Source organism: Thunnus albacares, chromosome 12, assembly GCF_914725855.1.
Source record: "Thunnus albacares chromosome 12, fThuAlb1.1, whole genome shotgun sequence".
NCBI classification, from domain to species: domain Eukaryota; kingdom Metazoa; phylum Chordata; class Actinopteri; order Scombriformes; family Scombridae; genus Thunnus; species Thunnus albacares.
Window position 1 is genome coordinate 31,526,324 of NC_058117.1, and position 26,445 is coordinate 31,552,768.

The 26,445-nt window shown below is 38.0% G+C and overlaps 1 protein-coding gene across 4 annotated transcripts; it reads right to left on the reverse strand.

The window, feature by feature from the left end:
- Positions 1-1,436: 1,436 nt before the first annotated feature.
- On the reverse strand, positions 1,437-24,503 carry LOC122993955 (cytolytic toxin-alpha-like). Of its 4 annotated transcripts, XM_044368431.1 has the most exons (5): positions 24,246-24,503; positions 9,125-9,234; positions 6,908-8,620; positions 3,591-3,770; positions 3,295-3,469 (listed from the first exon to the last, which is right to left on the reverse strand). In XM_044368431.1, exons 2-5 carry the CDS (start codon positions 9,219-9,221, stop codon positions 3,384-3,386), a joined length of 2,076 nt encoding a protein of 691 aa, XP_044224366.1. In that variant the 5' UTR covers positions 9,222-9,234; positions 24,246-24,503; the 3' UTR covers positions 3,295-3,383. The 4 variants fall into 4 exon arrangements, with proteins under 4 accessions (XP_044224364.1, XP_044224365.1, XP_044224366.1 ...); XM_044368429.1 differs by having other exon boundaries at positions 1,437-3,770; positions 24,246-24,501; XM_044368430.1 differs by lacking the exons at positions 9,125-9,234; positions 24,246-24,503 and adding an exon at positions 8,734-8,778 and having other exon boundaries at positions 1,437-3,770.
- Positions 24,504-26,445: the final 1,942 nt, after the last annotated feature.

Here is a 26,445-nt window from a genome sequence, read left to right on the forward strand (position 1 = left end):
TTTCTACTGATCTTTCGCCCATGCGCTTTCAGTTTTTTAGTCGTCTCTTTTATCTCCTCAAACTTGCCTACTATAAATTTAACCTGCTTCTGCAAATTTTCAAGCAAATTGTCCAGCTGCTGTCTTTCTCTGAGGACCTCCTTTGTCATTGTCAAGCTTTTGGTGTCTATGACATTCAGAGCAACAAAAAACCTCTTCATGCTTTTTGTCCCCATGTTCCAACACATCTGATCAAAGCCTCCATCTTCATCATCTTCATCCATGCTGTTTGCCGCGGATGATTTGTTGTCTGCAAATAATAATGAATTATTGAATTTGAAGTGAGCTGGCAGCCCATCTTTTGTTTTAGGACATGGGACACCTGAAGCATTGATTGCCTCTAGAACTGGTGGGCATTGGCCGTCTGCGAATGTCACCAGAACCCTGATGTTTTCTGCCACATCTTTGCCAAAGATTGAAAGCACAAAATCAAACACATACTTCTGTGATGTTGTGAATCGTGTTACTGCAGCTGGAACTACGAAACACACAGCGTCACTTTCACTGACACAGAAGAGATTATGTAGCTGCTCTGTGATATATTTGTCTTTTTCTATGTCACTTGTATCTCCAAAGCCTGGAGTGTCTACAACGGTCAGAGAGAAGGGGGTTTTAAACCTGTCTTGGTGGTTGATTTTGTACACAGTGACTTCAGAGGTCTGTCTCTCAGCTTGTGATTTGGACTGATCCTCATCAATTAATTTAAATCTGAAATTGTCCTTCCACTCTACTCCAACAACGCAGTTGATCATTCCATTGATGAGAGTGGACTTTCCTGATCCGGTCGCTCCAAAAAGCACTGTAGTGCGATTTTGCCTCTTGCTGTCTTTGCCGAAGTTGTACCTCCGGCAACCATCTATGTTCATATCTTCTTCTTTCAGAGGCAGTTTGTAAAGTGAGGGGGATCCAGAATTTATGCTTTCACTTGTACGTTTGATGATTTCTGCAAGTCGCGTAAATTTTGTTGTGCCTTTCACAGTGATGCTTTCTTTGCTTCTGCCTGCTCCACCACAGTCACATCTGATCCTGACAGCATATTCTGTCTCTGACTTAAGCCCTGAAATTATCCCCTTTTCAGCTCTTGACACCATTTGGTTCCACTGGAGATCTTCATCTTTCACCCCTTTGTCTGTTTGGGCGTATTCCATGATGTAGTTCAAAATGTGGGCATCTTGTCCAATCTCTGCAGGTTTCTCCCAGCTAACTGATATCTCATTTGAGTTTGTTTCAACTTGAGGTTCTCCAGGAGGGCTGCAAGGTAAGGTTTTAATGAGACCGCTGACTTCATCAGCTGGCCCAACACCTACTGAGGTCACTGCTCTGCATCTGAACATGTACTCTGTGTTAGGAGTCAGACCGCTCACTGTGACTTCTTCATCCTTTGGTGCTGGTTTTTGTTGCCATCCATCCTCTCCACTGACACAGTACTCTACAGAGTAGGAGGTGATGTTCTCTGCTCCAAATCTTGGTGGACAAATCTTCAGTGTCACACTGTTGTGGGTTACATCACCTGCTGTCACTGTTTCAGGTTTTGAAGGCGGCTCAAAGTTCTGAGTGACAGAAAGGACGTCTTTATAAAGGTAAATGCTTGAACCTTTCTGTGTCTCATTTGTTAAACCTACTGTCAGGAACTTTATGTTCTTCTTCTCCTTGTTGGCCTCTGCAAAATCACTGAACAGCTTTACTTTGTTCCTCATTGCATCTGATACTTCTGGTGAGGCGTACCATTGTTCCCTCTCTATGTCATAACAATGTGGAACTTGAGGGTCGCCTGGTTTGGATGTTTCTTTTAAGTAGTTTAAGGAAGCTGAGAGATACGGTTCAGCACTTCCCAATGAGGTAAAAACAAAACACACAGCTTGCTCTGCACTGAGAATTTCCTCATCAAGCATATATTGAGATGGGACAATCTTGGTGTTGTTCATGATTTTTTTGAAAAATTTCAAGATGGAGATTTCCTTCTCTTTACAGTCCATCCACTCATTCAGGCTTGTGTTGTTGAAAGGAGAAGAATGTCTCTTCTTCAGGATCTCTGCAAGCACAGCCTCCTCTTCCCCTCCTCCCCTGATTGATGGAAGTTTCTTTGCCAAATTTTCTTGGAATTTCCAGCTTTAATTTTAATTTGGTGCAAAATTCTGCAAATGTTTTAAGTTTTTTACCAATCTGTGGGAACTGCTGTGCAGTGGTGGCTCTTAGTGCGTCATTAATAAAGCTGCAATCAATATAAGAGGAAAAGAAAAACTGGAGAAAATGTATCACAACTCTTTGTCCTTAATCAATCTTCAACAATCAATATAATCATACAGGCATAAAACTGAGAGTCAATCCATAAAAACATCATATCATACATATCATATATAGCTACGTATATAGCTTCATGCACAATATATATGTGATACTGTCAGATTAAGAACTAGTTTTACATTTGGTCTTCTTTCTTTTTCAGGATTTGTTGTTTCTTTTCTTCTACCGCTCTCTCTGCTATTTGGAACATTTCAGTGGTGAAGTAGCTTCTTCCATTCTGCACATTTATATTTCTAAAAGCTATAATATGTAACTATTTAGTAGAAACCTGCCAAATGTCTGGATCTTAAGTTATAAGAAAAATAAACAGAGGAAATGTTGGCAGCAGCTCAGCTAACAGCGCCTACCGGATGTTCGGTGTTCACTGAACATCATCGGAGAAACACTGATTTTTTTAGGTGAAACAGCTTTAATTAGTATTTTTACCAATTATAATCTGCGTGTACATTTGTTTTTGGAGAGGTGGAGACCTCTGCGAGTAATTTGGCTCCCGGTAAAAACATCCTGAACGATGAACACTGGAGTAATCCTATCCCGGTGATGCTGGTTGTTTAACAGTGAAGACAACAACTCCCATGATCCCTTGCTACTTCACGCTGTCATCAGACTCTGTCTTTTGTTATTGTTTTCATTGAGACCCCTAGTGGCTAAAATTACATATTGTGCATTTAACTGTTCGGGCAGCTTGCTGACCTGAGAACGATCATCTGTTACTTTTCCTTTAGTTTCCTCTCCAATCCTCCTGCTCTTTGCATATTTGCTCTTCTTTGTCTTTAAGCATTTGTTGTCTCTCCTGAATTGCTCTCTGCCTCCTGGAACATTTCATTGGTGTAATGATTTCCATCCGTTCTTCTTTGTTATATTTCTGATCTTCTTGAGTAGCTCGCTGACCTGAGAATCTCCACTCAGACTCTCATCGAATACATGGTACTGGCCATTACATTTGGCCACAAGTTTCTGCAGGTATTTGGCACTCTTCAGTAAGTTCTCAGCAGTCTCATACACCGAGTATTCAAGCTCTTCATCAACAGTAAAGAGAATCATGCTGTATTTGTTGGCGTCTTCACCAAAGATTTCCTGAATCTTCTCCACCGTCTGCCGTTCTTCGTTTGTGCCTCTGCCCATTCTGTAAACAACCAGGAAGATATGAGGTCCAGGAGGAGCAATGGGAATGCACCGGACGGTGTTATAGGTGTGAAACAGGTCTGGAACTTCGATAACAGCAACTTTTTGTCCATCCACCTTACCAACAGCCTTTTCACAGTGTTCTGTCACAGCTTCCAAGGGCCATTGAGATTTAACTTGAAAGCACTGTTTTCCTAGGATGGCATTTCCTACGGTACTTTTCCCAACTCCACGTCTCCCCACCATCACAATCCTGATCTCCTTATTATCGTAGTTGACTGGGGGAGGTGTAGACCTGATTACTGAAAAAAAGGACAAACAATCAATGTTATGTTCATAAAATGGGTTTAATTAGTCACATCAGTGATGGATAACTATGGTTGGAAAGACTCGAGTTGTGTTTACACAGTTTTAAGGTACATGAGAGTTTCATCTCTTAGTTACTGGAGATTTTTAATTTTTCTTTCATCTGAATTTTTATGTACATATGTGGTTTCTTTGAGTATAGTTACAATATCTTGTAAAAATGGCCCAAACTTATTGTTTAAAGAGAATTTTAAGAATCATACTGGATTATTATGAACCATCTAGACCTCTCAGGTGGTCTGGATCAGGTCTGCTTTCTGTTCCTAAAGTAAAAACTAAACATGGAGAAGCAGCGTTGAGTTTTTATGCTGCACATATCTGGAACAAACTCCCAGAAAACTGCAGGTCTGCTACAACTCTCAGTTCTTTTAAATCAAGGCTGAAGATTTTTCTGTTTGCCTTTTATTAAATCCTATTTGAGGCTTTTGATTAATATCTTACACTGCACTGTAACTTTTATTCTCCTGTTTTTCTGTCTTATTCTACTTCAGCTTATTTTTTCAAATTCAACACTTATTAATTGTATTTAAATTATTTTTTATATTTCCTTTTGTTACTTTGATATTCTGCCTTGCTGCCTTTTATGTTCTGTGTAAAACACTTTGAATTGTGTTGTTGAAATGTACTATACAAATAAACTTGCCTTGTGTTGCTATTTTAATATTTTTGACTTGATCTTTGATGTTGTCTGAATCATTATGGTTCTAAAGACTCATCGACACCCTTACTTATTCTGTATGTACAATGTGTGAGTTTCAGTGTGTCTGTGATTGCAGAGAGAACTGTACACACTGATGGACCTTCCTCTAGGTGTAAAACACAGTGGATTCATTTGGACATACTGTGTATTATGTGTGATCTGGAAAATGTTTGGTAGATAAAACTCACTACTAGGTCAGTGTAAATATGACTGAATTGTGATTCATAACTTCAAACTGGCTATTTTAACGTAATGATTGTTGGTTTATTGTACTGTAAGATGTTAAATGTGTGTTAAAGACATTTGTAAAAACCTGTTTTCACATTTATGTTAAAATAGCCCTGAAAATGAAACACTGATGAAGCATATTTTTATATCATGACTCAAAAAAGGAATAGATTGGATTACTTAACTCAAATCATGAAAACAATAAAAAAATCTATAACCAATGTAAGGATTGAATCAACAGGCCTCAGCTGTGACTGGATTCAATAGATTAAAGTACAAAAACCAAAAAAGCCTAAAGTCATTGGGCCTTATTTTCCTGAAATACGGTGCAGGTGCAGATCCAACACTTAATTCCTGGCGCATGCCCCATGTGGGTGTGACCAACAATTTTTTGAAACTTCCTGACCATCAGCGTTGGCACTACTCATGCACAGCCAGGATCTCCTCTTATCTCCTTTAAACGCAGCAACAGGTGAAACAGGTGAGAGACAGAAAAGAGTTAATCTCTGTGAAGAACCTGATGTTCCAAAATATAAATTCATATAAATCAATCCAAAATATGCTGACAATGTTAGAATGAAAATAAAGCTGATGTGTTCTCATGTGTGTTGTCGCCTATCTTGTGCAAACAGTTAATAAAGGATAATTGATAGTTCTACTCTTCCTCTGCATATTTGAAAATCCTTGTTTGTGCTTTTAAGTAAATATAATATCCTTAATTATACAAATACAAATTTGGTTTGGAAATTTGCTGGACAAGCGCAACTTCTATCACTATTTTTTCATAATATTTAAAAGATGAATGAATGTAAAATGATTAAGATTTTGTTGAAAGCCTTTTTAAAATGTTTTCATGAACATAATTTATTTGATCACAGTATATAGGATGTTGATGCAGGGCCAACAATATCTGGATGGATGATATCATTTGTAAGAATCTTTCATAGAAATTGGGTTTTGAGTCTCATGTCAATCTGCAGTAAATCAAAAAACGTGTAGCAAACTGAAAGGGACAAAACTTAACATAAATGAAAGGTGTTTTGTGATTTTGGAGACGTCTGTATGTGTTCACCTCTGCCAAATGAAGCAACGAAAATTGCCCTGCAACTGCGGTAAGAGGTGGTCTGAGCAGGTTTTTATCACAAACGCAATTTTGTTCCAAAATGAGCAACAAAATTGCACAGCGCTGCCTAATCTTCATAAACACAGCTGTTATGTTGGTAAATGAATCAAAGGAGACAAACAAACAAACTGTTGAGCAACTTTACTGAACTCTCAGCAACAGCTGATGTACATCATCTTCTATAGTTCTAAACTGGTTCAGAACCTTCCTGCAGGACAGGCAGTTCTTTGTGTCAATTGGAGACTTTTCCTCAGACAGAGTGGTTATTACGTGGGGAGTACCCCAAGGTTCGATTCTTGGACCACTAATATTTCATCTCTATATGCTCCCACTCGCACAGGTTATACAGAAACACAAAATAAATTACCATAATTATGCCGATGATTCACAACCGTACATATCCCTGTCTCCTGATGACCTATATCCCATACATTCCCTAACTCAGTATATTGACGATACTTATCTATGGATGTCAGAGATCCTTTTGCAAATGAAAAGGATGAAAAGAAATACTCATCTTTGGTGCAAAGGTATAAAGACAGAAAATTGCAGCTCATCTCAGATCTCTGTCTCTGGAGAGCAAAAGTGTGTGTGTATGTTTTGTATATTTTGACTGCACTGATTCTTGTATAACTGCACGAACACCTGTAAATACATGTTTATCGTCTGCACTTATACTTGTTTAATTGTGTTACGATTGTGTATCATTTTTATGTAACATACATTGTGTTGCATTACATTATATATGAAATGTGCTATATGAATAAAGTTGACTTGACTTATCACGTCATAAAACAATTATTTTTTAACGGTGATTTGTAAGGGTTTAGCGATTATTGCTGACAGAAGCAGCATATTAGAAAACGCTCCTATGAGTCATTCTAGAGTGCCTGGACAATTGACCTATGTGGTTGTTTAACTATGAAGATGGTTTAGTCAGGACACCTGCTGACAGCTGTTTATGATGATAAATGTGGACATCTTGCCCAAACACTATCTCACCTGAGTTAGTTTCAACTTACATAAGGTTTTAATGGGACCACTGACTTCACCGGCTGGCCCAACACCTACTGAGGTTACTGCTCTGCATCTGAACATGTACTCTGTGTTAGGAGTCAGGCCGCTCACTGTGACTTCTTCATCCTTTGGTGCTGGTTTTTGTTGCCATCCATCCTCTCCACTGACACAGTACTCTACAGAGTAGGAGGTGATGTTCTCTGATCCAAATCTTGGTGGACAAATCTTCAGTGTCACACTGTTGTGGGTTACACCACCTGCTGTCACAGTTTCAGGCTTTGAAGGCGGCTCAAAGTTCTCACTGACAGAAAGGCCTGTTTTATAAAGGTAGATGCTTGAACCTTTCTGTGTCTCATTTGATAGACCTACTGTCAGGAACTTTATGTTCTTCTTCTCCTTGTTGGCTTTTGCAAAATCACTGAACAGCTTTACTTTGTTCCTCATTGCATCTGATACTTCTTTTGAGGCGTACCATTGTTCCTTCTCTACATCGTCAGTCTGTGGATCTTGAGGGTCATCTGGTTTGGATGCTTCATTTAAGTAGTTTAATAAAGCTGAGAGATACGGTTCAGCACTTTCCAAGGAGGTGAAAACGAAACACACAGCATGTTCTGCACTGAGGATTTCTTTGTACAGATGAGTTTGAGATGGAACGATCTTGGTGTTTTCCATCATGTTGGTGAAAGACAGTACGGTGTAGATTTCTCTTTCTTTACAGTCCATCCACTTGTTCAGGCTTGTGTTGTTGAAAGGAGAAGAATGTTTGTTCTTCAAGATCTCTGGGAGCACAGCCTCTTCTTCCCCTCCTCCCCTGATTGACGAAAGTTTCTTTGCAAAATTTTGTTGGAATTCCATCTTGAACTTGGTGCAAGATTCTGCGAAAGTTTTAAGTTTTTTACCAATCTGTGGGAACTGCTGTGCAGTGGTGGTTCTTATTACATCATTGCACCTCATTTCCAGCTCAGTGAAATCCTCCAGGACACTCTGAGTATCCTGCACTAAACTTATACTTATCTGACGGACGAGTTTAGCAGCAGATGAATCTAAAGTCACGAGTGGCATCAGCCAGACCTTCATTGGTACAGCATTTTCTCCATTGGTTCCCAGCAATTGTGGCAGGCTTTGGTAGACTTGTACAGCATCCTGAAAGGATGTCGGCATTTTTTTCAGTAAAAAGTCTCCATGGAATTTGCAGGAGAACTTCTCCACCTTTTCAATGTCCTTGTCATCCATTTTTAGGGAACCTTCCCCCTCTATCGTGATGGTGGGGATTTTCTTGATCATCACCTTCATGTTGCCCTGAATGTCTTGATGACTTTCTTCATTGGACACCTCACGGTCAAAGACAAAGAAGGCTTGTGCCCCATAAAGGATAGCTGTCACTACATGTGTTGCTATTCCTTTATCAAAGACATACTGATGCTTCACATTGTCTCTTCCAAGATGATTCATTGACAGTTGCTTAATCTTTGTGGTTGCTTGGTACTTCAGTGTTATTCTGGCCTGATTTTTGGATGTTTTACTATCATTCAGGTATTTGGCAGATCCTCCAACCTCTACCAGTCCACTAAAGAAACTTGCCTTCAGGGATGCTTCAACATTTAATGCTGAAGATTTATCTGCAATTGATTCAGAAGCAACTATGTCAAAATTGTTATAGCGCTGTGGTCTTTCTCGTATATCATTTTTCAGGTCATCATCGTCCCAAAATGTCATGCCTGCAAAAGAAGAAGCAAAAATCAAGATCAACTTCCTTTAATGATTGAATGAATGTTCTGCCATTTCATGTCCAATCCCTTATGGGATCATAAGACACCTTTAACAGACGTACAATAGAGAACTGGTCACTGCTGATCACAAATCAGTCCAGGTGATCTAATAATAAAAAGAAAAAATAATTGTTCGAGCCTTACACCTTACTAATAAAAGGTTTTATTCCTGAACTCCCATGAATTCACTAAATAAGTCGATGATTTAAAGGTCTCTTTTTCAAACAACCATCTCAGATGATGTGAGTCTCTCATATCCAGCAACTCACTTGTATCCTTTATAACACTGAACAAAAGACAAAAGATCCTCATTTTCTCTTCCTCACAGATCACACACTGGAAAAAATCAACTGTTTTCTTCCACAGCAGTGTACCGACCCATTTCAATGTTCAGAATGTTTTGGTTGTTGTCTAGTTGTGATGCATTAAGTATTTCTACATGTGAATTCTTACCAGGGATGAGTGAGTCTTTGCGGCAGTCGTACAGCATCCCGAGGCTGAAAGGCCGGCCGAGCGCCGCCACCTCCATCGTCCCCGTGTCGGTGTCCATTGTTCGGTGTGAACTGGATAAAATGGACAACAGTTCGTTAGTTCTCCCTGTTGTCTGTCACCTTGTAATGTGGCTGCAACACAGAGGTACTGCAGAATCTATAAACACTAAATAAAACAATAGGCATAGACATACACTAATAGGATCAATATTCTTTGAGATATCATGGATACAGAGGGTCTTAGGACTTTCTAAGATTTACAAAAATCCACAGAGATACTGTGGGATGGTAGGCTTCCTAAATGGGTCAGCAATAACACAAGGGAAAGAAAATGGAAGGAAGCTGTTTGTTTGAAAACAGAGAAAATGTAATCAGCTCAATGTGTGTAAACTGAAATCCAGACTAGCTGCCTGTCACGTTTTTTGTTCCTTGTGCCTTTAAGTTCCTGCATTAGTGCTCATGTTGAGCAGATAAAATGTTCTGAATCTAATATCTCAAAAACTATTAAATGGATTGTAATGAAATTTAGTACAGAAGTCCATGTTCCCCAGAGGATGATCCTGAATCCCCTGACTTTTCCTCTAGTACCAAGTTTTCACTTATTCTGTGAAATATCTCAATTGTTGGATGGGTTGTCAAGAAATCAATTTCACACATTCATGTTCCCCTCAGGATGAATTGTAATAACTTTGATCCTTTGACTTCTCATCAAGTGCCATCATCTGGTCAAAATTTGAATGTGTCCAATACTTTGATTTATGACCAAATAACTGCAAAACTAATGACATTTACACCAGCAGTGATGGAAAGTAACTAAGGGACAAGGTGACGTCATCAAATGTCTTGTTTCGTCCAACAAACAGTCCAAAACCCAAAGATATTCAGCATTAATGCACCAACACAACCCATCTGGTGGAAAGTGTTATCTCTTTTCAAATAAACCTTTTGTAAAATAAATAAATAACTTTCGACTCTCATGAACATGTAAATCATTATCATGGGGAGGAAATGCTGCAGCAGCTTCCTGTTTGTTTCCTTCTCTAAACGGCTCTTCTAGAAACATCGTCCAGTCAGTGCAGCAGTGCAGCCAGTTGCTGACTCAAGATATTCACACGACCACATAAATTTAGCCAATCAGCTTCCTCCAATCTGATTCAAAAAGGGTGATTCTTTAATTGCCCCAAGCAGAGTCAACCAGCAGTAGACTCTTGCTGTTATTGATGATGACAAACGCTGCAAAACTCAGATCTTCAGTCACCTGATTCAATAAAATCTCTCCTCTAAAATCCATCAGAGAGGAGAACGTTGGTGGAGAAACTAACTGTCTGTCTTAAAAGGTTTCTAACTGGTACAGCAGAAAGGCTTGGCTGGCTGGATGCAGTCATGTAAACGTCTTATTTTGCTTTCTGTGCTGACTTTTTAAACGGAGGAACAGAAACAACATGAATTAGAGACATGAAACAGTTATCTGAGATGATTAAACATGAGAGAACATTAACATTTAATAACTTACAGATCACCAAGTACTGAACATTATTCTACCAGTCAAAAGTTTGACTTCAGCTACTTGAAATCTAGTTTTTTATTATATTCTTAAATATGTTTTTTTCACAAAGTCCCTGTTTTCTCTTTTATTTTTCTAAATTCTGTGTTTTACAACTGAAACACATTTTGTCATCAGAAAGATTGTTGAATCATGTGGTGGATGAATAAAAATGGTAATAATTCAATAAGAAAGTAATAAGAATATAATCATGCATTGAATGAAATGAATATATATCAATGAATTTGTAATGATGCAACACAAGCTTGGACAATTTTTTAATCAAAAAAGTGCTTCAACACACAGTCAGACATCAGCATGAAGAAGTGAAACAGATATGTGAGCACTATGATCTGAAGTAATCCTTCATATGTTTGTGAGTGATCACACTGTGCACCATAAAAAATAATACGCTATGTTAGGATTTTATCTTTATCTTATCAATACTCTTACTGGTTATTTTTCATTACTAAAGAATTGGGTTGTTTAATATTATTTTAAAAAAGAATAAATTCAGAACAGAATTAGAATTGATTATATTTTAAATATAACAAAATATTGTTTCCAGAGCGACACTTGATTCCATTTTTATTATCAAATTCTGTGATTCCGTCCTTGTTTTCCACAAAGCAGAAATAATCGGGCCTACTGTCACAGTATGAACTTTCCTAGTTATAGATAGACGGATAGATAAAGTACTAAACCAGTAAAAAACTAGAATAGAGACTAGAGATACAACATAACTAGAATATTAATATAGTTTATTCTGTAGACTGAAAGTGTTTGGATATGACACAGCCCCACCTACAAACATTTTCACCAGCTGCCACTGATAGACAACCAATACATTTCACTTAAATATGAAGCCTTTTCTTAAATTAAAGGTCAATTATATAATTAAGATTGATTACAGAACTCTGTTTGAGTACAATTATCAATTACATGATCCAACTGAAGTCATCAAAGTGCTGATCATGTTTAAGTTCTCTCGTCATTTTACTTTCACTTGACTAAGATCATGTTGAGCTGAATGAGTTTAGAGGTCCTGCAGCACTAATCTGGAAAAACAACAACAAAACACAATCAGTGAACTTACAGCAGAAAGGTTTGTGATCCTCTTTTAGTGTTCTGTGGTTACTATCTATATATTCTCTCTGACAAACTCCACTTCCTGTTTATCCATAAAGATGAGGAAGTAGCTGCTGGAGAGAATCGGGGTGAAATCCCAGAAGGGGAAACAGCTCTCAGCTGGCGTGTCCTTCTTCAGACAAACATGTCGGACACTTCGGAGGTGAGAAATGAGTTTCAACTTCTCTCTTTAACTCTCCTTTCACTTTTCATGTGAACAGCCGAGTGCAGCACTATGATGCCTTCCAAGAGAGACAGTCTGAAAATATGCACCGTCATGTCTGTATTCAAAAGATATCACGTCCCCTCCCCTCCCTGAGTCTGTGACGGTTGGCTTTGAGTGAAGCTGTTCAGATCAACTATAAACACATTTGATTTCTGACGTGGTCAGACAACACGTAAGAAGTGGTTCTGATCGACCATAAATTGAAGATTTTTGAGAAGTGGGACATCAAATCTTATACAAAAGAGTGAAATTCTACTTTTCTCCACTTTTTCATTTTCATTTTTTATTTTCATTAAAAACATTATTAAATGCACAACAATGATGATTCAGGGATTTACAGGAATATTACCTGAAATACAGACTGTATCATAATTGATTCATTTTCAATATAATATTATTACAAAATAAAGTACACAATGTTTATGTGCTGCTTTAATCCATCAGATGCTTGAAGCTTAAAATAGAAATAGAAATAAACATTTTATTCTTACCATAACTTTGTCAGAATTATCTAAATGAGTAGCTTGGTAAGTCATGTGAACCACAACTTGTCCTGTGTTCTTCATTTGGAAAAAATGTGAATTTTAGCATTATTTTTATTAAATACAGTTCCATCATCCTCTTACATTGCTGGAGTCCTTATTTGCACACAACACATCAAACTTCTCATAAAGCGATAACACGTTGTTCTATCACTGGCAGAGCAGACGGTCACACTGAGCCTGATAGCATCCTGCTACACAACACAAGAGCCACAGACTCTGAACAACAACCCACATTAGCTTTCCTGTTAAAGTCTCCTTCTTATCTACCTTACAAACATAAACACACATCTTGTCCTGCTGCTTGTTGAACAAGTCACCAAACAAACACTCACCAGAAAAAAGTTCACAGCTAACGTCAGTTAGCAGCTATATAGCTAATTAGCTGCTCAGCTGCAGCACATTAAACAGCATGTAAACATACCTGAAAAACCTGTTAGATGCTGGTTTGGTCGTTACGCTTTAAAATCCCTTTTAGAGACACACAGTCTGTCCATGACTTGTAGCTACAGCAGTTTGTCTACTTTGTGTCCATTTATAAGGTTTAACACCAACACGCCCCTCAGTTGCTATCAATCAAACACAGACACAACCCCCCCACCCCCCAGCTTGTTGAGATAAAATGGAGCATTTCTTCTGTTTCTCCAAAGACCTTTTTCTTAGTTTCAATAATGCAAAACTATAAACAATATTTGAAAAATATATGTTTTTTACTTATTACATTATTTTTGACTGCAGAGAGAGATGATTAAATGGGATTTCAGTTGGACTTTAAACAGTTTGTAACAACCTGTAGTGCTGCTGAAGGTTAACTAGAGCCTCCACTAGAGGGAACTCTTGATGTTTAATATCAGTACTCAGATCTGCACTGAGCTGAGATACACTGATTATGATGTTCAGCATTAGTACTACGTGTCTGCTGGGAAATTTCTTGTACTGATGAATCGTTTGTTTTTAATGATGTTGAGATTATTGATGGTTTACTCTTTAGTTGAGGAACAGTTTTGTTTTTTCTGTTGTTGTTTTTTTATTCTAATACAGATGTTTTACTGTGTTGGTTGCATTGTCACTGTTAAATACACAATAAAATAAAAGTATCCACAGTACTACTGTACAAAGCTTATACTCTGATACAGGTGCAGATCAGTACTGAAAAATACAAACATTCACAGTTGTAAAGGTGAATATTCACATCATTAAGTATCAGTGCATGTATCAAACACAGGACACAGTTCTCACAGCAGCCACATCTGCACAGACTCATTCAAAAATCACACAGTCAACAAGTGAAAGAACAACCAATAAATGTAAAACTGGAGAAATTACAAATGATTCATGTTTGTATCCACATGTATGACATTCACTTTGAGCACTGACATTGCTGCCTTCACTTGTTGGCTTCATTCAGCTCGTTCACTGTTCACTTCTGTATCAACCAGTCCTCCAAATTAAACCAGCAGATGTGTGGTTTGACCATGTGACTCCAGAACGACACATAGGAGCCTTTTCTAATCTGGCGTCCGATATAATATAATGTCAATATAATCAAATACACAACACAGCTGTTGTCATTGTTTTGTCAGACATTGTTGCATCATAAAATAATGATTTTAGCACCACAGTTCAGCAGCTTGGGAATGCTGGTTAACAGGTAGTATTACTGCAAACCTCCCAAATGTATTTTTACCACCCAGTCAAATAAAAACTAACTGAACTGGCTGGAAAATCTCCCAATCTGACATCAGTGGACCTAACAGACTATAAGAAAATAAACTGGACATCCAAAACCTTGAATGCCTGAAATAATTCCTCTACTTCATTATTCTCTTAAATATAATCATTGTTATAACAGCACTGTATTCACTGTCAGTATGTAATTTGTTGGTCGTGGCTCGTAGTGATGAACCTACAGAGAATTATCAGTGACTCTGCAGCTCCTCTCGGCTTTACGGAGCTTTATAGTGAGTTTCAGCTCATTGTTTATCTGTCTGGCTGCAACTTTACTGTTTTGGTTCACTCTCAGCGCTCTCATAGCGTCGTTTTGGGCCGCAGCAGGCAGCTGTTTTCAGAGAAAAAGCTGTAAAAAGCCACTGTACACTACCTGCTCAGCACCAAACAGCAAACAGACACAGTTAGCTGTAGACTAGTTGCTGAACATAGTGGAGCATTTAGCAGCTAAAGAGCCAGATATTTCCCTCAGGAGTTGGTAGAGAGTAAAAACAGAGCTAAAAGAGAGTGAATATTGGACTTACATTCACCAGGTGGACAGAAACACGACTCCCCATGAATGATAATGTTGCTCCGTAACTGCTGGATGTGGAAATAAGCAACTGTTTGCTAACAAGTTCAACATATCAACTTAAAAGCTGATGATGTGTCAGTGTTGGTCACTACTTGTTTCTGATGAAAACTAGTGGACAAAACATCAGGAATCTTCCAAGTTTTAATGTACAAAATCTTCTGATAAAAGTGTTTTATACTTTTATACTTGAGTCAGTTCTAACATTTGTGATGATCTGTTGGTTCGGTATTCTCAGTCTGAGAAACCAAAACCTACGAGGGAAAATTGTGACTGTCTGTAAAGTGACTGGTGTAAGTTTAAATGATTTTATGTATCAAGTCAGAGCCGGACAGAGAGCTCAGGTCATCTTACTGGACTCCCAGCAGCCCACAGAGGAGGCACTAACAGCCATATGAGCTGTTTTATTCCATCAGCTGTTGGCTTTTTAAACTAAATGTAATCTGGCCTGTTACCAGCTGTGGATGTGACGGGTTGGTCCACTGGTTTCTGGCTTCTCCTGACAATAGTGACACTGGTATTAACCTGCCAATCAAAGCTTTACTGTCTTTCTTAAATTTAAAGATAAAATGGACAATTAAAAAAATACACATTTTTTTCATCTACTACTGTGGACCATACTTTGAAACTCAACACAGTTCAGTGTAAAAGGTTTATAGTTGTTCTAACAAAATCAGGTAAACATTCAAATAACTCCATAAAAATTGAATGTACTCCTTTAAAATTAAGACACAGTTTATGTCAGAGGTCAGCAGGTTCAACAATGATAATAATAATAATACAGACGCAGAACATGTTTTGTTTCTTTATTTCTTTTAATTCATTCAAGAATAAAATTGATTTATAAAACAGTTTTAGGATTGTATCTGAGGACATTTGTCATAATCACAAACCACAAAGAAAACAAAGTTGATAAAATGTTCAGGAGCTGCTTTAAATTTATATTAACTCTTCAATCTCCTCATTTGTTGTGCTGTTTTCAAACTGTCAGTTTAAATTTCAGGGAAATCAGTTTAAAATAATGAACAAGACATCTAAATTTTCTCTATTTAATATAATGGTGCAGATATATATATATAAAAAAAACATAGAGATAGTTTAAAAATTGACATTTTAACAATGTAAAGTCAATGTAAATGTGTCGGGGTTAGCTCAATAGCTAATTTGCACCTGCAGTCCTGACACGACTAAAACGTGACAAACAGATAAAACACTTCATACATAATAAAGCTGCAATCAATATAAGAGGAAAAGAAAAACTGGAGAAAATGTATCACAACTCTTTGTCCTTAAACAATCTTCAACAATCAATATAATCAAACAGGAATAAAACTCAATCTATAGAAACATCATTCATGAGTACATATCATATATAGTTACATATATAGCTTCATGCACAATATATATGTGATACTGTCAGATTAAGAACTAGTTTAAATCATCAACAATTTAATGTTACAGAACATGTCAAAGCAAGAAGGTGATTTACTATTTCAAATGTGAAGCATGAGAAAAATGCAGGTGTAGTTTTGATTGATCATCTGGTTTTGTGTATATATGTGAGATGTATCATTGAATCAGAGTATGTCCACACTGCGGTGGGTACATTTGTAAACTCATCTTTTTCTCTCCATTTCAGCCCTCAGTTCAGACTAAAACTGCATTTTTTTCACCCACAACTGAGCTCTTCTGAGATGTTCTCCAGACTGTTTGAATCTAAAACAGCCAGCTTGGTGTTTCAGTGAGTACGAGGAAAGTACACGTTCTTGCTCTATACTATACAAGAGAGTAAAACTATTCATAAATACCCATAACTCCACTCTAAAAAGATGACATTTTAATCTTTAATTGGCTTAATTAGATAATTAAATCAGTGTATAAAAAGGTAAAAAGATTATTAAATGCAAAATAATGATGATGATTTGGGATTTAATGACATATTACCTGAAATACATAATGTATCATATTTGATTCATACCTTTTCAACATGATATTAGGACAAAATAAATTACACAATGTTGTGTATGCTGTTTCAATCCAGTTAATGCTCATCTTGGAATATAAGTAATAAATAAAAAAATGGAAAAATGAATAGCTTGGTAATTCATGTGAGCCGCAGCTCAGAGGCAGCCATCTTGAATTTAGTAAATAAGGGACCTCTATCTCCCTAATCCTCTAAGGGCAGCTGACACGATCCAGAACAGCCTCTCTCTTACAGACTGAGGTCTAGAATGTGAATTAATTAATGACTGAAGCTCAGCATTTCCATCTAGCTCATTCGCTATTTTAAATAAGGCCTCTAGCAGTTTCGTCACGTCTCCACTTTCTCTGAGGACCTCCTTTGTCATTGTCAAGCTTTTGGTGTCTATGACATTCAGAGCAGCAAAAAACCTCTTCATGCTTTGTGTCCCCATGTTCCAAAACATCTGATCAAAGCCTTCATCTTCGTCATTTCCTTCCATGCCGTTTGCTGCAGATGATTTGTTGTCTGCAAATAACACTGAGTTATTGAATTTGAAGTGAGCTGGCAGCCCGTCTTTTGTTTTAGGACATGGGACACCTGAAGCATTGATTGCCTCTAGAACTGGTGGACGTTGGCTGTCTGCAAATGTCACCAGAACCCTGATGTTTTCTGCCACATCTTTGCCAAAGATTGAAAGCACAGAATCAAACATATAGTACTGTGATGGTGTGAGTCGTGTTAACGCAGCTGGAACTACGAAACACACAGCATCAATTTCACTGACACCAAGCTCAGCAGAGAAGCGATTACATAGCTGCTCTGTGATCTCGTTGTCTCTCTCTATGCCTCTTGTATCTCCAAAGCCTGGAGTGTCCACAATGGTCAGAGAGAAGGGGGTTTTAAACCCGTCTTGGTGGTTGATTTTGTACACAGTGACTTCAGAGGTCTGTCTCTCAGCTTGTGATTTGGACTGATCCTCATCAATTAATGTAAATCTGAAATTGTCCTTCCACTCTACACCAACAACGTAGTTGATCATTCCATTGATGAGAGTGGACTTTCCTGATCCGGTCACTCCAAAAAGCATAATTGTGCGATTTTGCCTCTTGCTTTCTTTACCGAAATTATACCTCCGGCAACCATCTATGTTCATATCTTCTTCTTTCAGAGGCAGTTTGTAAAGTGAGGGGGATCCAGAATTTATGCTTTCACTTGTACGCATGAGAGTTTCTGCAAGTCGCGTAAATTTTGTTGTGCAGACATTCACAGTGATGCTTTCTTTGCTTCTGCCAGCTCCACCACAGTCACATCTAACCCTGACTGTATATTTTGTCTCTGACTGAAGCCCTGAAATTATTCCCTTTTCAGCTCTTGACACCATTTGGCTCCACTGGAGATCTTCATCTTTCACCCCTTTGTCTGTTTGAGCGTACTCCATGATGTAGTTCAAAATGTGGACATCTTGTCCAATCTCAGCAGGTTTCTCCCAGCTAACTGATATCTCACTTGAGTTTGTTTCAACTTGAGGTTTTCCAGGAGGGCTGCAAGGTAAGGTTTTAATGAGACCGCTGACTTCACCGGCTGGCCCAACACCTACTGAGGTCACTGCTCTGCATCTGAACATGTACTCTGTGTTAGGAGTCAGACCGCTCACTGTCACTTCTTCATCCTTTGGTGCTGGTTTTTGTTGCCATCCATCCTCTCCACTGACACAGTACTCTACAGAGTAGGAGCTGATGTTCTCTGCTCCAAATCTTGGTGGACAAATCTTCAGTGTCACACTGTTGTGGGTTACATCACCTGTTGTCACTGTTTCAGGCTTTGAAGGTGGCTCAAAGTTCTCACTGACAGAAAAACCATCCTCATAAACATAGATGCTTGACCCTTTCTGTGTCTCATTTGTTAAACCTACTGTCAGGAACTTAATGTTCTTCTTCTCCTTGTTGGCCTCTGCAAAATCACTGAATAGCTTTACTTTGTTCCTCATTGCATCTGATACTTCTTTTGAGGCGTACCATTGTTCCTTCTCTATATCATGACAGTGTAGACCTTGAGGTTTGTCTGGTTTGGATGTTTCTTCCAAGTAGTTTGATAAAGCTGAGAGATACGGTTCAGCACTTCCCAGTGAGGTGAAAACAAAACACACAGCATGTTCTGCACAGAGAATTTCTTCATCAAGCACATTTTCAGATGGGACAATCTTGGTGTTTTTCATCATGTTGGTGAACATTTTTAACCTGCGCATTTCCTTCTCTTTACATTGCATCCACTTGTTCAGGCTTGTGTTGTTGAAAGGAGAAGAATGTCTCTTCTTCAGAATCTCTGCAAGCACAGCCTCTTCTTCCCCTCCTCCCCTGATTGATGGAAGTTTCTTTGCCAGAGTTTGTTGGAATTCCAGTTTGTACCCGGAGCAAAATTCTGCAAATGTTTTAAGTTTTTTACCAATCTGTGAGAACTGCTGTGCAGTGGTGGTTCTCATTGCATCATTGCACCTCATTTCCAGCTCAGTGAAGTCCTCCAGGACACTCTGGGATTTCTGCACTAAACTTATACTTATCTGACGGACGAGTTTAGCAGCAGATGAATCTAAACTCACAAGTGGCATCAGCCAGACCTTCATTGGTACAGCATTTTCTCCATTGGTTCCCAGCAATTGTGGCAGACTTTGGTAGACTTGTATAGCATCCTGAAAGGATGTTGGAGTTTTCTTCAGTAAAAAGTCTCCATGGAATTTGCAGGAGAACTTCTCCACTCTTTCAATGTCCTTGGTTTCCATTTGGACAGAACCTTCCCCCCCTATTGTGATGGTGGGGATTTTCTTGATCATCACCTTCATGTTGCCATGAATGTCTTGATGACTTTCTTCATCAGACACCTCACGGTCAAAGACAAAGAAGGCTTGTGCCCCATAAAGGATAGCTGTGACTACATGTGTTGCTATTCCTTTATCAAAGACATCCGGATGCTTCACATTCTCTCTTCCAAGATGATTCATTGACAGTTGCTCCACCTTTGTGGTTGCATGGTACTTCAGTGTTACTCTGACCTGATGTTTGGATGTTTTACTATCATTCAGGTATTTGGCAGATCCTCCAACCTTTACTAATCCACCAAGGAAACTTGCCTTCAGGGATGCTTCAACATTTAATGCTGAAGATTTATCTGCAATTGATTCGGATGCAACTATGTCAAAATCGTTGCAGTGCTGTGGTCTTTCTTGTATATCATTTTTCAGATCTTTAAGGTCCCACAATGTCATGCCTGCAAAAGAAGAAACAAAAATCAAGATCAGCTTCCTTTAATGAATGAATGAATGTTCTGCCATTTCATGTCCCATCTATTATGGGATCATAAGACACCTTTAACAGACGTACAACAGATAACTGGTCACTGCTGATCACAAATCAGTCCATGTGATCTAATAATAAAAAGCAACAATAATTGTTCGAGCCTTACACCTTACTTATACAAGGTTTTATTCCTGAACTCCAATGAATTCACTAAATAAGTCGATGATTTAAAGGTCTCTTTTTCAAACAACCATCTCAGATGATGTGAGTCTCTCATATCCAGCAACTCACTTGTATTCTTCATAACACTAAACAAAAGACAAAAGATCCTCATTTTCTATTTCTCGCAGATCACACACCTGACAAATTTCTTCCGATGTTCAATTTCAGTGGTCAGAATGTTTTGGTTGTTGTCTAGTTGTGATGCATTAAGTATTTCTACATGTGAATTCTTACCAGGGATGAGTGAGTCATTGCGGCAGTCGTACAGCATCCCGAGGCTGAAAGGCCGGCCGAGCGCCGCCACCTCCATCGTCCTCGTGGCGTCGGTGTCCATTGCTCAGTGTGAACTGGAAAAAATGGACAACAGCTTGTTAGTTCTCCCTGTTGTCTGTCATCTTGTAATGTGGCTGCAACACAGAGGTACTGCAGAATCTATCAACACTAAATAAAATAATAAGCATAGACATACACTAATAGGATAAATATTCTGTGAGATATCATGAATACAGAGGGTCTTAGGACTTAGGTAGGTAGGCTTCCTAAATGGGTCAGTAGTAACACAGTAAGAAAATGGAGGGAAGCTGTTTGTTGCAGAAAACAGAGAAAATGTAATCAGCTCAATGTGTGTAAACTGAAATCCAGACTAGCTGCCCATCATTTTTTGTGTTCCTTGTGCCTTTACGTTCCTGCATTTGTGCTTATGTTGAGCAGATAAAATGTTCTGCATCTAATATCTCAAATACTATTAAATTACTTGTAATGAAATTTTGTGCAGAAGTCCGTGTTCCCCAGAGGATGATCCTGAATCCCCTGACTTTTCCTCTAGCACCAAGTTTTCACTTATTCTGTGAAATATTTCAACAACTGTTGGATGGGTTGTCAAGAAATTAGTTTCACACATTCATGTTCCCCTCAGGATGAATTGTAATAACTTTGATCCCCTGACTTTTCATCGAGTGCCATCATCTGGTTAAAAATTTTTCAATGTCTCCAATACTTTGGTTTATGGCCAATTACCCACAAAACTAATGACATTTACACCAGCAGTGGTGGAAAGTTACTAAGGGACAAGGTGACGTCATCAAATGTCTTGTTTTGTCCAACAAACAGTCTGAAACCCAAAGATATTCAGCATCAGTGTTTCCCCTATAGTTGTGCAGCGAGAACCCCCGCCAGGCCAAAAAATATTTTTTTAAATGCCAAAAATAATTCATTCATTTGGAAATCGATAGCATTTGGGAGCCTCTGACTAGCACTGTTTCACAACGTGAGTCACTGTTAGTTCAGGTTACGTTGCATGGAACTTCAGGTTACTGTCAGCACATTCTGGTTTGAATGTCTGATTGTGTCAATAGAATCTGCGCATTCACCCATCTGTGTTGTCTAGGAAAGCCTCCTCTGACCTTGGTGACCATGGCAGTGCTGATTTACCCTTTATCAGGGTAACCACCAGGGCAAACCACTCAACCTAGGGGAAACACTGAGCATCAATGCACCAACACAGCCCACCTGGTGGAGAGTGCTATTTTTTTCAAAAAAACTTTTTGTAAAATACATAAATAACAAACAACACTCATGAACATGTAAATCATTATCATGGGGGAGGAAATGCTGCAGCAGCTTCCTGTTTGTTTCCTTCTCTAAACGGCTCTTCTAGAAACATCGTCCAGTCAGTGCAGCAGTGCAGCCAGTTGCTGACTCAAGATATTCACACGACCACATAAATTTAGCCAATCAGCTTCCTCCAATCTGATCCAAAAAGGGTGATTCTTTGCCCCAAGCAGAGTCAACCAGCAGTAGACTCTTGCTGTTATTGACGATGACAAACACTAACGTTTAATAACTTACAGATCACCAAGTACTGAACATTATTCTACCAGTCAAAAGTTTGACTTCAGCTACTTGAAATCTAGTTTTTTTTTTAATATTCTTTACACTCTGAACCACATTTTGTCATCAGAAAGATTGTCTAATCATGTGATGGATGAATAAAAATGTTAATAATTCAATAAGAAAGTATTCAGAATGTAATCACACATTGAATGAAATGAATATATATCAATGAATTTGTAATGATGCAACACAAACTTGCACTATTTCTTAATTAAAAAAGTGCTTCAACACACAGTCAGACATCAGCATGAAGAAGTGAAACAGATATGTGAGCACTATGGTCTGAAGTAATCCTTCACATGTTTGTGAGTGATCACACTGTGCACCATAAAAAATAATAATCACAAAATAACATTAATAAAACAGGCTCATAGTGAACTGATTTGCTCGTCCTCCTAAAGTCAGAGTGAAGCCACTAACCAGCTGTAGGGACGGCGGGGCGAACTGGGAAAATCAAATATAATCCCAGTCAGGCCACTTTCTAAGCGGGGGGGTCTGTGGACACAATCATTACTATACAAATGCTGTTTAAATAATTTGCTTATAATAATCAATAGTCTGCTTACAGTGTTCATTTTGGGTCTTTTCATACACAAAAACATTTAGAAAAAAACATTTTAAACTACAGTAATTCTACTTTCTTTTACCTTACTCCCATAGCTCACGTATGATGTCCATGTACTTGTACCTGTACTTATAGGGTAAGTAGTCTGTACTTATGGAGCAACACATACGTTGTGGTTTATGTGTAATTAAAGAATAAAATCATTTTTCATAACTTCCTGCGTACCTTATTATTGTGTAATTAAAGATATACTATATTATTACATCACTGTATTGTTATTTTTTCATCCACGGATGACAATACAAGCCTTTCATAGCTGTGCACTGGAGAGAGGTAAGTTTGCCTGTTATGAGCTGCTGCAGTGCTGGACCAACATGGCTGCTAGGAGCTAACTTTAGACCCATTACTTGACTTTTTCTATTCAAATTCATACAAAGAAGTAGAAGACATAAGCATAATAAATCTGGAGTGTGGTTGAAGCCTGCCTGTCAAACACACATACATAAAAAATGATTTTCATAACTGCAACGAGCAAAAACATTTGATTTTAGTGCACATATACACATGTAACGTACTGATTCACACGAGGAAGCTACGAGAAGTTACACTTTAACTTTTTTTTACTCCCTTGTTTCTTCCACTGTACTTACATTTAAGTACAAGTAAGAACTGGTAGATATTTTATATGTACGGATTCATACGAGGAAGTTACACCGTTACACGGGGGGGGGGGGGGGGGGGGGGGGGGGCACCGCCCATAAAAACGCAGTAAAGACTCAGCAAAGTTTCAGTTTAGACGCTTTGAAAAAACACTTTGGTGCTTCGCTTAAATCTTATAATGGTGGGAAAACCCTGATTTTTGTAACTTGCATTTATCTTTTAGTAAATTCCACCATATTCCACGTTTTACATTTTCTTTCTGTGATTCCGTCCTTGTTTTCCACTAAGCAGAAATCATCGGGCCCTACTGTCACAGTATGAACTTATAAATAGACGGATAGATAAAGTACTAAACCAGTAAAAAACTAGAATAGAGACTAGAGATATAACATAACTAGAATATTAATATAGTTTACACTGTAGACTGAAAGTGTTTGGATATGACACAGCCCCACCTATAAACATTTTCACCAGCTGCCACTGATAAACAACCAATACATTTCACTTAAATATGAAGCCTTTTCTTAAATCAAAGGTCAATTATATAATTAAGATTGATTACAGAACTCTGTTTGAGTACAATTATCAATTACAATTATCCAACTGAAGTCATCAAATCGTATGAATGTTGATCATGTTTAAGTTTTCTCCTCATTTTACTTTCACTTTATTAAGATCATGTTGAGCTGAATGAGTTTAGAGGTCCTGCAGCACTAATCTGGAAAAACAACAACAAAGTGTAGCCTACTTACAGCAGAAAGGTTTGTGATGATCTGACAGCGTTTTGTGGTTCAAGTCTCCATATTCTCTCCGACAAACTTCACATGCTCTGTGATATTAAGGAAGTAGAGGTAGGTAGTAGATGAGGACGTAGCTGCTGGAGAGAACTGGAGTGATTTCCCATATATGGTGTCACCAGTATGACGTTTCATATGTGCAGAAGGGGAAACAGCTCCAGCCGGCGGGCACTTCTTCAGACAAACATGTTGGAGGCTTCAGAGGTGACAAATGAGTTTCAGCTTCTCTCTCTAACTCTCCTTTTTCATCCATGATAAAACTTTTAATGTCACTTTTCATGTGAACAGCCGAGTGCAGATCCCATCCCCCTCACAAGAACAACACGCCGTAAATACGGAGGATTGAAACCGCCAAAAATGAAAAATAAATAAATAAATGACTCAATACATAAATTAATTAATATGCCATTAAATTTACCAAAAATAATATTAAAAATAAATGTAGGCATTGATAAAATGTGACATAAATTTATATTTATATTTTAATTTGCTTCTGTATTTATTTACCTTTGTATTAATTTCCCTATTTATTTACTTTCCCTTTTAATTTTCAATTTTATTTATTGAATTATTCATTTTTAAATATTTATTTACTCATGTATTTATTTCTGTATTTATTTCCCTTTGTATTTTGCCCCTATTTATTTTCCTAAACTTTTTTATTTCTATATTTTATTTTCATTTTTCTTTATGCATTTCTGCTTCAAAGTGTCTTCAAAGGGGGTCAACTTTGGGGTCAACTTTTCACCTATTGGTTGATCAACATCGGAGTAAATAGATCAACTATACATACCTGCTCCCACACTCGTGTCCAGGTTCACTACAGAAACGGCTACTTCCAGTCAGGAGATCACTAGAGAACTTTGATTTTAACCTTCGGTAAGAACGGACTCTGCAATCAGACCTGAAATTCACTTAGATTTGCTAGAAAATAGAAAAGTATTTTGCTTTTTCAGCACAAGGGTGCAGCCATCTTTGAACAGACTAGATGGTTCGTCTCTGTTGTTCACCAGTAAGAGTTGTTGGTAAAGATGGATAGTGAAGAGCACAAAGGAAAATGACAAAAGAACAAAAGCAACTAATTTAAAACCATAAACCTTGTTCATCTGTACACGTGTTGTGTTAGTGAGGCATCACTGTCTTGAGGTAACACCAACACCAACACGCCCCCCAGCTGCTGTCAATCAAACACAACACTGAGACAAAAAGGAGCATTTCTTTTATTTTTCCAAAGACCTTTTTTCTTCATTTCAATAATTCAAAACTATAAACAATACATTCAAAAAATGCATATTTTGTATATGTTTTACATTGTTTTTGACTGCAGAGAGAGATGATTAAATGGGATTTCAGTTGGACTTTAAACAGTTTGTAACAACCTGTAGTGCTGCTGAAGGTTAACTAGAGCCTCCACTAGAGGGAACTCTTGATGTTGAATATCAGTACTCAGATCTGCACTGAGCTGAGATACACTGATTATGATGTTCAGCATTAGTACTACGTGTCTGCTGGGAAATTTCTTGTACTGATGAATCGTTTGTTTTTAATGATGTTGAGATTATTGATGGTTTACTCTTTAGTTGAGGAACAGTTTTGTTTTTTCTGTTGTTGTTTTTTTTATTCTAATACAGATGTTTTACTGTGTCGCTTTTCAAAGTGTTAATGTTTTAATTCACCACAAAACCAACAACTTTTATCTTTTACTTCAGGACCTTGTGCATCACTGGTGGCCTCCGCCCAGCAACTACAGATGGAAATGAGCTTTTAGCTACATCTGGTACAATAAATGTCACTGTTAAATACACAATAAAATAAAAGTATCTACAGTACTACTGTACAAAGCTTATACTCTGATACAGGTGCAGATCAGTACTGAAAAATACAAACATTCACAGTTGTAAAGGTGAATATTCACATCATTAAGTATCAGTGCATGTATCAAACACAGGACACAGTTCTCACAGCAGCCACATCTGCACAGACTCATTCAAAAATCACACAGTCAACAAGTGAAAGAACAACCAATAAATGTAAAACTGGAGAAATTACAAATGATTCATGTTTGTATCCACATGTATGACATTCACTTTGAGCACTGACATTGCTGCCTTCACTTGTTGGCTTCATTCAGCTCGTTCACTGTTCACTTCTGTAT